General features: G+C 34.1%; 1 protein-coding gene across 14 annotated transcripts in view; it reads right to left on the bottom strand.

The window, feature by feature from the left end:
• Positions 1 to 13,893, bottom strand: part of AGMO (alkylglycerol monooxygenase) — a 365,218-nt gene that overhangs the window by 161,443 nt on the left and 189,882 nt on the right. For all 14 annotated transcript variants that reach the window (XR_011488770.1, XM_070470728.1, XM_070470683.1 and 11 more), the window contains one exon: positions 4,181 to 4,263. Coding sequence is in view for 13 of the 14 variants with exons in the window: in XM_070470728.1 (XP_070326829.1) it covers positions 4,181 to 4,263 (83 nt within the window). In the remaining variant the exon portion in view is untranslated. The remainder of the gene's footprint in view (positions 1 to 4,180; positions 4,264 to 13,893) is intronic.

Below are 13,893 nucleotides of genomic sequence, written 5' to 3'. Positions count from 1 at the left end.
TCCAACCTGGGCTGGTGATCTGTTTCACCCTAGATAATATACATGTTTCGATGCTGTTCTCTTGAAACATCCCACCCTCTCCTTCTCCCACAGAGTCCAAAAGTCTGTTCTATACATCTGTGTCTCTTTTTCTGTTTTGCATATAGGGTTATCGTACCCTCTTTCTAAATTCCATATATATGCTTTAGTATACTGTAATGGTCTTTATCTTTCTGGCTTATTTTAATAATTAATAACTTGTTTTCATTTTCAAGAAACACCTAGTATTTTAATATATTTGAGGAGTATGTACCTCTGAAGCTGTTTGTAAACAGGCATTAAACTAAGACACAAAATGCATCTTTTTAAAGAAAATCTATTATTGATCAATGTATCACTTAGTTTGAGCATTGATGAATTGGGGTGAAACATTTTCAATTAATAAATAAAATATTAGACAACTAAATTTCTAGGGTTTAGAGACTAGACTCCCCTCACTCACCCAACATCTTAATACTTCATTCATTTAATAAATGACTTCTTAGGAGGGCTGATATAGTTAACTACTCTAAAATAATGAATGCTTGAATAGTGAAATATTGGGAACATGATAATATGTTGCTAAATCTGATATTATAGGTAGCATGAATATAGATTTTGGTCAATAATTTTGTGATGAATGTTTTCTTTATAATACAGAATTCTTGAAACTCAAATTCTGACATATATAAAGCATGTACGTGTATTTAAAACATAGCTGAAGGTCACATATAGGCATTTGTAAATTGCCTTGTAATAGCAGTAGTGAACAGCTGCTTTATCAGATTCAAATAAACTTCACAATGAATTCAACCAACACTCACTGTATAATTAAATATTTTCATAAAGGACAAATGGTATTTTTATGATGTACATTTTCTAACAAAATATTATTGAACTAATATCATTATAATATAGTTATATTTTATTTGGTTAATTTAGAATATAGTAGTATGATTTTTGTGTATGTGCAAAAAGTTAAGAAATTTTTCCCTTTGTAAAGTAATTTTGTATCATCACTGTAAACTTTTTAAATTGATATTTGGGTAATTTTCAATGATAAAACAGAAAATAAAATTTCTATTTTATTTTATTATTTTTTTTAATTTCTATTTTAAAACTATTTTTATTATTTGTGTTCCATGGCCTTTTATATTGTGAATTAGAACATACATAGGAAGAAACACACAAAACAGTAATATACAGCTCAATGACTTTCAACAAATAAACAGCCATATAACACCACTCAACATTAGCACCCCTAGGCACATCTCACCTCTTCAGTGTCCCACCCTCCCTCTGTTGCAGAAAGAATCACTACTTGTTGTTTATCATTTATGGTACTCATACCATCTCCTACCTTTTTATTTACATTTTTATTGATTTAGCATAAATTCCTAAAAACTATTTTCTACTTTTATCTTTTTTTCTATTTTTTGTAAATGGGATTATATCACGTGCACTTTTTTGTATCTAATATCTTTCAGTGTTGTTAGTGAGATGCATCTACATTTCTGCATATAGCAGCAGCTCATTCTTCACCTGTGCATAGTATTCTGTTGTGTGAATAGACCAATACTCACGCATCCATTCACCTTGGGAAGGACATTTAGATTGTTGGCCACATTTGTTTATTAAGAACAATGCTTTCTGAACATTCTTTTATATGCCTTTGGGTGTATTGTTAGTATACATCTGGGATTGAACAGCCAAATTTAATGAAATACTCAAAACATTCTTCAAATTAGGTATCCCAATATAAACCACCTTCTTCAGAGTGTAAGCATTTCACAGCTTGTATTGTCAATTCTTTTAATGTTAGACATTTTTGACATAAGATCTTTGAAGTTTATAAAAAATTGCAAATAGCTTTTCCTACCTCAAAATTTTATTTTTTCTACTGTCTTATTAAGATTTTATTTTTGAAGAACTGACTTTCATAATATTACTATAACCTAATTCACCAGTTTTATCTATATTATGGATTGTTGTGGACCATTCAATATTGTTACCTACTTCAAGGTTATAGACATATATTACTATGCTATCTGCTGGAATCTGTACTGACTTTCCTCTCACTTTAAAGTCTACAATCCCTGAAACCAGAATTAATTTTTATGGAGTGAATTATTTGTCAAGTTTATTTTTCTTATTCCTATGTGGAGATCCAATTTTTCTAAAACCATGTATTGAAAAGACAGCCTTTTCCTTTTCCCATAGCTCTCTGCGGGGATGACTTTGTCAGAAATCAAGTCTTTATATATGCATAGATCTGTTTCTAGATTCTCTGTTCTAATCTTTATGCCAATAAAACATGTTTAATTACTACAGATTTATAATATATCTTGATAGCCAGTAGCTCAGCTCCTGCCATTAAAAAAAACTCAAGACTGTGTTGGCTATTATTAGGCCTTTGCATTTCCATATATATATATATTTTAGAAAGAATCTGTCAAATTCCACAGAGAAGAAACTTTTTATAATTTTAATTCATATTGCACTGAGTATGTAAACCAACTGCTGTGATTGTAATCTTCACAAAATTGAGTACTCCAATCCATGAATATAGTATCTCTCCATTTTTTAATTCTTTATTTTTCATAATATTCAGTAGTTTTATGTATGGTTTAGAGATATACTACTCCTTTTTTTGGATTTTTTTTCTTGGTATTTAATATATTTGATCTTTTGCATAAAGTTTTTATATTTTCTAGTATACAAAAATATAGTTGATAATTTATTTAAAACTTTTCCTAATTTCATCCATTAATTTGAATAAATTCCCTATAGATTCCTTGGATTTTCTAATTAATTCACTACTCAGGTTTCTAGATTAATATAAATTAATTTTCTAATTATTTTATTAATTCCTTTCAAATCTTTATGCCTTTTCTTTCTTTCTCTTTCATTTCTCCACTGACAGTTTCCAGCCCAGCATTAAATAACAAACATACCTAACTAGTTCTCAGTTTCAAAGGAAAATTTTCAACATTTCACTTCCTTTCCACAATGACATACCTATATCCAGTATGAGTTCCTAAATAAGGCCAAAGGCAGTGGAGACATTTATATAAACATATACCATAACTTACTATACCTTAGGATATATTGCAGTAAAATCAATAGCCTGCTATTCAGCTTATTTGTATCCATGAAAATAAAAAAGTCTTCATTAAAGAACAATATACTGTTGCTATTGGCTGATTGATCATTTTAGTAAGTATATACAAACAGTAGAATTGTGATCCTTAAAATATGATCCTGATGCTTTGGATCTGGGTTATTTCAGATTGCCTTCTGACTCAATTTTTCTATTTTTCTTTTTTGTGGCTCAGTATGTATTTTATCTCTAGTATAGAAAAGTAGGGATGAAAAGCCAAACAAAATAAATGATAAAAATAAAAACATTTTTTATACTGTATTGTATGATGGTAAAGAACATAAAACTTTCAGTACACTGGTGGCCCTCCATAAACGTGGGTTTTGCATCTCAGATTCAATGAATCTAAGATGAAAAAATATTTTTTAAAATTTCAGAAAATTTCAAAACACAAAACTTGGATTTGCCACTGCCAGCAACTACTTATGTAGCATTTATATTGCATTTATAATACAGTATACATTGTGTTAGGTATTATACGTGATCTAGAGAGGATTTAAACTTATGGGAGCCTGTGCATAGGTTCTGTGCATATATATATATATACATCATTTTATGTAAGGGACTTGAGCATCTGCAAATTTTGGTATGAGGGGCTAGGTTCTGGACCCAATCTCCAGTGGATACTGAGAAACAACTGTACATACATTTAGGCATATATTGTGAACTATTCAATAGCAAAGGAAAATACTCAAATCATTTTTATATTTTATTAAGTACTTAGAGTTATACTCTATGTTTTGCCAAATTACTCATTTTATTTTATGGGTTTTCTTAATATATTTGAAAAACCTAAATTTCATCTAAAAGGCTTAGATTTAAAATGATCCCTTGATATAAAATCAGACAAACCACTACTCTGTTGCATTTAAAATGAAAGTGTGAAATTGCAGCTTCAGCTTTACTCTTTTAATAACAATGTCTGCTGAATTTCAAAATTTCACAGATATTTTTTAAATTACATTACAAAGTTACATAAGATGAAAGAATTTCACTTTTTACCTTTGATCCAAAAGAAATCCAATGGAGGTCAAGGTCAGGATAATGAAGCAAACCCTCAGAAGGAGACTGACCTGAGATAGTACCTGTCAAACAAACAAAGAAACCAATGGATTCTTTAGGTGGGTCAGCCAAATGAGCATTAGAATTTAAAGCTGGCAGGAACAGCAGCCCCAATTTTATTTTATGTTGCATCATTTGTTACTGACATTTTTCAAAAAGGTTGAATATACAAGGAATAGTTTGGTTTTCCTAATATCATTTAGTTATCTTCCTGGGCACTTGGAGAATGAATTAGACAACTCTAATGATACTTTGCTTAAAGTGTTCTTGCTAATAATTCTTTAGAGTTTTGACTTTCATAATTCTTTGAAACACCTGTATCCCCACGTATGGAGAAATCACTTACCTTTTATGAATAAATACCACCTTTAAATGGTTATTTTTAATATCAGCAAAGTCTTTGTTGTTTCAAACCCAAAGCTGCCTTTAATAAAGAAAATATTTAAAGAAGAATGTGTTTATTAGTGTGAACATGTACATGAAAGAGATTATACATATCCACTCACACTTTGATGAAACCTATATATTCGTATCTATAAGTCAAAAGTCCTTTTTTGAGTTAGTAACAAAAACAACATATCTCTCTGTCATAGTTACAAATTAATTATATGCTTAGCTTACATGTAAAAACGTAACAATTCTGTTTATTGAGCATCTACTGTTTTACAGCTTCCATACTATATATTTTACACACATTAATTCTTTTTATGTTCCCAACAAACTTGTAGAATAGGTATTATATAAGCTTTGACTATGAGAAAGCAAATGAAATGAGACTCAAAAGATTAAGTAACTTTTCCATCACACAGAAATAAGTGATATCTCTGAAATTCAAAATAGACCTAACTGACCCCAAAGTGTGACGGTGGTAGAATCCATGTGAGCAACACACTTAAAGAGATTGGAAGCAGAGCTCTATACTGAAGTTACTCGTGTGAAGGCCAGGTGGTTACGGCTTCAGACTGAAGGTAGATGAACAAAATCAAGGAGCTGGATACACAGCCAGCCACTGGACGGCTTCCCTACTTACTGATGGGACTGATGGCTCACAAGAACACCAAAGTTGTATTACATTGGTTAATAGAGTGATCAAACACTCTCTCTTTTTTCTTTTTCCTAGCTAGAGGTAGCATCAAGTCATTATTATCTAATACACACTTTTACAACTAAGCAGCATCTGTCCAAAGTTTTAAACAAAAGGTACCAATTGCCACTGCTGCTCACACCCAGTATCTCTGATATCATCTTCTGAATCAGCCCCGTCTCTCATGGGCAATGTCTAACACTTCCCAAGTCACTTTCCATATGCCGACGATGGCATCCAGAATTGCCAAGGGAATTTAATCCCCCAGAGCCATACTTCAGTACAAGACTATTATTGAGTAGTCAAAGATCTGAATAAAAAGTGTCAGGATGCTTAGAAAAGTGGAGACAGTGCTGGATATCAGATACAAGACGGAGAATTCGGGGAATTCCACAATGTTTAAATGGAGCGTTGGAGAGCAGGAAAATGCTATTTAGGTGTGTGAAATTCAGCAGTGGCTTCTCTGGGACAGTAAAGCAAAACAAACAAAATATTTTCCTCATGGTAGAAGTAATGAGGTGTGCTTGAGCAGAGAACAGATTGTGAGGATGTGTGCTCAGTCGTGTCTGATTCTTTGTGATCCCATGGACTGGAGCCCGCCACGCTCCTCTGTCCATGGGATTGTCCAGACAAGAATACTGGAGTGTGTTGCCATTTCCTCCTCTAGGGGATCTTCCTGACCCAGGAATCAAAGTCATGTCTCCTGAGTCTCCTGCATTGCAGGCAGATTCTTTACTACTGAGCAACCAGGGAATGTTGACTTAAGGGAAATATTTTGTTTCTAAAAATATGCTTCTTATTGCCATTATTGAAGAACGAAGTAGCAACCCACTCCAGTATTCTTGCTAGGAAATCCCATGGATAGAAGAGCCTGGTGGGCTACAGTCCATGGGGTCTTAAGAGTTGGACACAACTTAGCGACTAAACAATAATACACACACAAACACACACACACACACACACACACACACACACATATATATAGGAGAAGAAAATGGCAACCTACTCCAGTATTCTTGCTTGGAAAATCCCATGGACGGAGGGCTGGCTATGGAAAATCCCATGGTAGCTGGCAGGCTACCGTCCATAGGGTTGCAAAGAGCTGGACACGACTGAAGCAACTTAGCATATCATTACTGCTTCTTTTTGATATTTTAGGAAAAAATTCATATGGGAGGGAGAATTGATTTGTGCCTCAAACCTGTAGCATGATTTTAAATGCTCTAAAAGAATGCAGGGTTTGAAATTATTTGAACCTATTAGTCATGTAAACATGATCAAATTTTTCAGCATTTCTAAGCTGTGTTATGTGTTCAGTACATTTCAAATAAAATATGAGTTTGGCAAAGACTATAAAAGAGTGCTTGGCATAAAGTAAGAAGTCAACTAATGGTCATGATAATTATCAATGCTATTATATTTAGGCTTTACTAATTTTCCAAATAGCACTCAAGCTAATCTTAATTAATTACAGTATGATAAGGAAGCACAAATAAAAGGTTAATTAGCTCTTCCAAATATCATAGGAAATTAAGAAACAGGACAAAATATATTTTTTGTTTTGGTAAGAGAATGTATGATCCCTGAGCCAAAAAATGATAAAGAACTCCTCTCTCTGCAAATTGCATCCTGGCTACTGGTGCTGGTGTGAAAACCAACTTAATATGACTATTTGCCTGCCTTGTCACACCTCTATTGGCTACTAAGTACCTGGAATTACAGCCCTGTATTTGAGTTCCTCTTCCATACCACACTCTCCCTGCTTCTCTTCCTTCGAGGGCTGGTACCTCCAGCTTTTCATTTGCTCACACACACAATTAAAATACCCTCGTGACTGGTCTCTCCAATTCTAAGTTGCGTGTCCACCTATCCTGGCTTCCCACCCTGAGTATGTAGCCAGAGTTATCTCTTCAAAAACATAAGTCATGTTATACCATTCTTATATTCGAAATCCCCCACGAGCTTCAAATCTCACTCTGAATAAAGCTCAGTCTTTACTCTGGCCTCTATACAACATAACCACTATTATCATATCATTCCTGAACAATTTCTGTCTTTCACTCTTAAGTTATATCAGAAATTCTGCTCTTCCTTGAATATGACAAACTTCCCACTCAAATCTATTTCTTTTACAGTTTCTTAGGCTTAAAATGACTTCTTACAGCTATCCTTAAGGTTTATCCCTTTATTTCATTCAGGTAACTATCACATATCCTTGTTCACCCTATGTAAAATAATAATTCTCCATATTGATCTATAACTTTATTCTGTTGCATTTTTCACATAGCATCTATGTTTGTTGAGTGACCAAATGCTTGAATATTTTACATATGTCTTTATTATTCGTACCTTTAATATAATTCTAACTGGCTTAATAAGTAGTTTAATATTAAAACATTAAATATTTAATTTAATATAAATATATTAGTTCTTTAAAATTAAAAAATTCAGTTTTTTAATTAACAATTTAATAGTAATATACTAAATACCTCTGTTAAATAGTTAAAACATTGACTGCTTTAATATTTCTATATTTAATTTCATAAAGAACAAAACCATCCTGAAACTCAGTTTAAAGGAAACAGATTCCTCAAAAAAGGAATTCAATGTGGAGCATATGTTCCCTTAAAGAGTCCATTTTTCTATGGAACTTTTACGTTTTTCCATATAATATCTTTTGTTGGGCCTTGCCAGGTGGTACCAGTGGTAAAGAACCCACCTGCCAATGCAGGAGACATTCTCTGATTTCTAAAAATTCATTGTATGAATATGTATTGAGCCTTTGCTAGACAGTGTGGTAAACAGGAGTTTACGAGAGTGAGCAGGAAAGTCAGAATCCCTGCCCCAGAAACCATACTCCTTCAATGCCTGCTGGTTGGACAACAGTCTGGCTACACTAGAGCAAAAAAACAGAATAGAATTTATAGACTTTGATCACTGTAAATACTTAGCCTCCTGTGTTTTAAACAAGAGGTGAAATGACATGAAGCTTGTTAATTTTTTTATAACAGTACAATTTCATTTTTCATTAGGCTTCCCACCATTTCACACCATTTACTGCTAGTATATCTTTCATGTAGAATATCACTCTCAAGTGCTAAAATGGAATTATTGTAAATTAAGCATTGAATATAAGTATTTATCACAAAAATGAGGATGTCCATAACTATAAAAAGCTTATGAAGCAAGGAATTAATTTTTCTCCTTTAAAATTATCTTTCAAATCCCAAGAAGTTTGGTAGCTCTTATTTCCTTAGGTTTCCTGGTATAGGGATCACCATCTAAGCACTTATGCCTGAAGAACACTACTTTCCTGCTACTTTAAGTAGATAAGAAAAAAATACTCATAAGGCAACATTAACTACATAGGAATGCATAAGCCATATGCTTGTTGCTTTAACAATTAATGAAAGTGTGAGAGCCCTTCCTTGCCCATAGGTATATAAGGAAGAAAGCTGTTCTCTTCTTGAATGAAGATATCACCCTCTTACTCGTTCATGGAAAAATTCTGGTGACCAACACAATGACATTTTATATTTTCCCACACAACAAACCTCACAAAGGGAGATAATAGATCTACACACTATGTCCTCAAATAATAGTAATCTCCTATGTAAATTCTTTTTTTAGAAGTTTAACATCAAAGATAATTTGATAATATTTTCCATATTCCTAAGGATTTAGCGATGAAAATGTCTTCATTTTATTATATCACGGTGGTATATTTTTAGGAGTTTCACTGTAAGGTGTCTGAAAAAGTCTACTAAAATCAATTTTCTGATTCAGAGTGCTCATTTTCCCAAACATCTGTAAAAATATGGTAAAAAATTCCCTAATAGCTAAATGTCCGTAACCTCTGATATGAAGGCCGAAAATTCGGTTGGAGGCATAAATGCTCCGCTACCTCATCCTCCCCATGACTCTAGTGGCTTCTTTTAGACTGAAGTTGTTGTTGTTCAGCCACTAAGTCATATCTGACTTTTTGCAATCCCATGTGCTGCAACATGCCTGGCTTCCCTCCCCATCCTTCACTATCTCCCGTCGTTTGCTCAGACTCATGTCCATTGAGCTGGTGGCCATTCAACCATATCACCATCATCCTTTTAGTTACCCTGAGCTGAAACCTGAAGGCTTGAAGATGCTTCCCAGAATTACAGCTTAGATAAAGAAGCAGAACTCAAGGCGACGCCATAAAGCAATCTGTAATTCTACGTGAATGTAAACAATCTATATCAAAATAAAATCATGTTTTCTTTTTAAAAAGTCAAATTGACCATATTGTTTTCTTCTACATTTTCAGAACTTTTGGTTACTACTGAAGTATACATAAAGATATTCGATTAGAATGAACATTTTCTATAATTTCAAACTAGAAGCAAGCAAAATAAGTATATATCAAAGGTGAAAATACATTGCCTAAAATGTATAACAAATACACACTTAAGAAGCAATTCATTTATATGGAGTTAATGACTTTCTATAAAAACATGTAAGAAGTAAAAGCAAAAATTTTATTTAAAAAAATTTAACATAACTTGAATAATTATTTTCAATTATATTTTAAGTTATGATTCTACTCTGTGAAGAAAAAATGAATTGCACTGAAGTAAGTAGAGAAACAAGGATCAATTTTCCCTTCCACTTGAAAACAAAAAAAACAATATATCAACAAAGCAATCATTTTCAAGACCTATACTAGGCAACAAAGACCAGTGATTCCAGGGAAATGGGATACAAAAGGCATGAACCCCTACTATTGCCCCAGGTTACTACCTTGAGAGAGCTTCTAGGCTGCAGCACAGAGGGAACTCAGAGGGACCTGGTAGACTTCCTGATTTGGGGAGAGAGAGCTGGGGTTTTGGAGAAGCCCAAGGAGGCTATTGTTTAGAAGAAAAAGTTAGTTGCTCAGTCATGTCTGACTCTTTGCAACCCTATGGACTGCAGCCTGCCAGGTTCTTCTGTCTACAGGACTTTACAGGCAAGAGAACTTGAATGGGTAGCCATTCTCCTCCCCAGGGAATCTTCCCGATCCCTACTGAAACTGTGTCTACTGCACAGCAGGCATGTTCTTTACCATCGGAGCCGCCTGTTTGGTAGATAGGACCAAAGAGGAGACAGCTGCAGAGACAGAACTCTCTTCATCTGCAGAGGGTGCCCACCAGGTCTCATACATCAGCTCATGCATCTATGAGGAGACTATCAAAGGCTCAAAGAGAGCTAGAGTTCACAACGCCCAGGGCTCACAGCAGGGCCAGCTCTAGTGCAAGCTGCCACCAGCAGAATGAACCAACTCATGATTCACTGGGAAGTGGGCAGAGAACATGAAAGGGTCTTACCTCAGTATCGAATAGCAGTTAGTCCAAGGCTGAGCAAACTCAGCAATGAAAGATCCTATGACATTTGCTTAGGAAGACATTCACATTGATACTATCATTATCATTTTTGGATGTTCACTAGAACTATTCCAGGGGTCACTGGAATCTTTCTAAGTTATCAGTATTTAAGACTGCACTAAACTCAGTATGCCAACTTTTTCTATACTCTTGATAGGATACTTTCATTTTTTCACTAAGAAATAAATAGAAATATTGGCTATACACCTTCTAGTTCTTTCCCAAAATACAAAAGATAACAAAGGTTTTAGAAGACAGTCTCAGAGAAGCAAACTTCCTTTCAGGATGCTCAGTCACTCAGTCATGTCCAATTGTCTGCAACCCCATAGACTAGCCTGCCAGGCCATGGGACTTCTCAGGCAAGAATAGTGGAGCAGATTTCCATACCATCCACCAGGGGATCTCCCCGACCCAGGGATCAACCCGCTTCTCTTGCATCCCAGGCAAATTCTTTACCATTGCACCACCTGGGAAGCCCGTCTTTTCAGGAGGGTGACTTTTAGTAAATAAGACCCTCAAAATTTGTGCACTGAGATTTTGAGTTTCCAACACTGAATTAAAGTGTCTAATTTTTACATAGTTTTAATAAATCAAAATGAGATATGAATTCAAATTATAAGCAGTTTATGGTTCGGTGTGTTTATTATATGAAAGCTCTTAAAGGAGTTGCCTGATAACTGATCAAACTCTAAGACAGTACTAATAGTATGACGATGTATTTAATTTCAGTTAATATTCCATTGTTTGATGCAAAAAGCATTTTAAACTTTCAATTTCCCACTTTATCATATTTCAATACAATGGACAAAACTATATTTTTCATTGGCATTCACAGGAATCACTTTTCTAAGTTCCTAAAATCTATGCTTATTAGACAGGTAGCTTTGGTTAATAGCCTCCTTTTACTAATACACATTTATTACATTCATTTCATGGCTTTAAATTATAATTGATACTCAATTTAGCCTACATTTCTTTTTTCATATTACTTCAGTTACCACCTAAAAACTTTAGGAAATTAAATTCAATCCCAGTGGGCTGCACTGGAGGAAAACAGTACGCACTGAATATTGACTTGAGACATTTCACGTAGGTCCTAAATTAGATCTAATTTGAGCAAGTGACACTCTCTGTTATGAAAGTACAACTAGATATATTGATTTTTTCTCCTAAGGATCTGTTAAAACCTGTCAATATGAAAGCACTGCTGCAAAAGTTTACTGCCCATAATGTTTTACAGAGTACAGCATCCAGGGGAATTGAAGACTATAAAATCCTGTTTCCAGACTTATATGAATAATCTCAAATGCCTCATTAACTTGAAATGTATCACTAAATAATCTGTGTTAGACATATCTGCACTAACTTTACTATACATTCTATTATGTGAAAGTGTTAGTTGCTCAGTCCTGTCCAACTCTTTGCAACTCATGGACTGTAGCCCACCAGGCTCCTCTGTCCATAGGATTCTCCAGGCAAGAATACTGGAGTAAGTAGCCATTTCCTTCTCCAAGAGATCTTCCCAACCCAGGTAATGAACCTGGGTCTCCTGCACTGCAGACAGATTCTTTACCATCTGAGCCACCAGGGAAGCCCATATTCTATTATATAACCTTATTAAATATTCAAACTGTTTTGAGTCTATTATTGAAAAGGATAGCACTGCCTTTAAAGTTTTACTTTGGAAGCATGCTAGTGCATCCATATTTCCATTTCAAACCCATATTCATGACATCACCCCATGCAGTGAACCCTGGCAGCTTAGGAATTGATTTCCCTAGCATTACTAAAGTAAAATCAACATGAAAGACTGTGGGTCATATCACTAAACTAAACAATATATATTTAAATGTATGCATTGCAAATTTCAGTGAGAAAGGAATGTGCCTTTTTACAACTTTCTGGCGGCCATCAAATTGCTTTTCTGACTCTCAGAGTTATTTATGCAGAACTCGCGTACATTAAACAAGTAAGTATTTATCTACTCTGGTATATACGTAAACAGAAAAGGCTGTCTGACTACAGCAGGGTCCGCAATTACAAGTCAGCCACAACTTTTCTGTGTGATTATTGGCTACAGTCAACCTGGAAAAAAAATATTTCTGTTGGATTTTAACGTCTTCAGATGCTTTTAAACATCCCTGAGACTACAAAGGCACTATAGAATTTTGCAAATAAGCAAACTTTTTTCCCGCTAGTTGCACAGCATGTTTTTAGCAAAGGAAAACATGTGTGGGAAATAAGCAAATGCACTTTTCAAAATTAATTTGTGTCAAGGATGAAGCTGTCTCCAACTTTAATTTCAATCTGAAAAGGATTTCATCACTTGATATTTCTCTTTGTCGACATATCTACATCAGTTTCTCATATAGTTTTTTACGACAGTGGAAAAATCTTGCGAAAACCATGCTATGAGTTACATATTGTAATGTACACCCTGTCTGGCTACATTTTAACCCAAGTAGCACTCACGCATGCCTACACAGTCAAATTCTCTTGGTGAACTCAATATTAAGGCCTCTCTTGCAAAGTCAAAATGGGTAAATCTTCATTTTTATTTCTGTGAATTAGGTTAATTTATTTTGAGACTATATTTAGTCTAAAAATTCAATAATGCCAACTGTACTCAGTATTGATCAGTATATCAAAAGTTAGGTAGATATTTAGATATAGATGATGCAGCTTTTTTTCTGGTGTTAATTATCCAACCTCCATTAATGCACATATATTTTAATCATAATGTAGGTGAACAAGTTAAAATAACAAAGTAATCAGTGATGGGATAATTATGTAATATTGAAGACATGATTATGAGGCCCTAGGTGAAGCAATTAATAAGTCTAACCATTATGTTAGTTTGACATCAACACACGCATTGCTAAGAGTAATGTAATCCATGCTGCTTTTAAGAAACTTTGCTCCTGAAAGAAATTGTTGGCTTCAAATTTTGTTTCTTTTGCAGCTAAAGACAAATGAACTTGCTACAACGGGGAATGGTTTCATTAGTGTAGCACATATATGACCCAGCAAAGAGTAAACCCGTATATTTTCTATTATGATATTTCCAAAACATTTCTGGTCACACTGTATCCTATTTCTTCTTTTAAGTTCATAGAATGAAAACTGGAAATGAAATCATTGTTTTCTGCTAAAATCAGGGAAGTCTTTTCTGTAGC

Source organism: Odocoileus virginianus, chromosome 1 (genome assembly GCF_023699985.2).
Source record: "Odocoileus virginianus isolate 20LAN1187 ecotype Illinois chromosome 1, Ovbor_1.2, whole genome shotgun sequence".
NCBI classification, from domain to species: domain Eukaryota; kingdom Metazoa; phylum Chordata; class Mammalia; order Artiodactyla; family Cervidae; genus Odocoileus; species Odocoileus virginianus.
The sequence above is the reverse complement of the archived record's forward strand: the minus strand, read 5'-3'. Positions and strand labels throughout refer to the sequence as shown.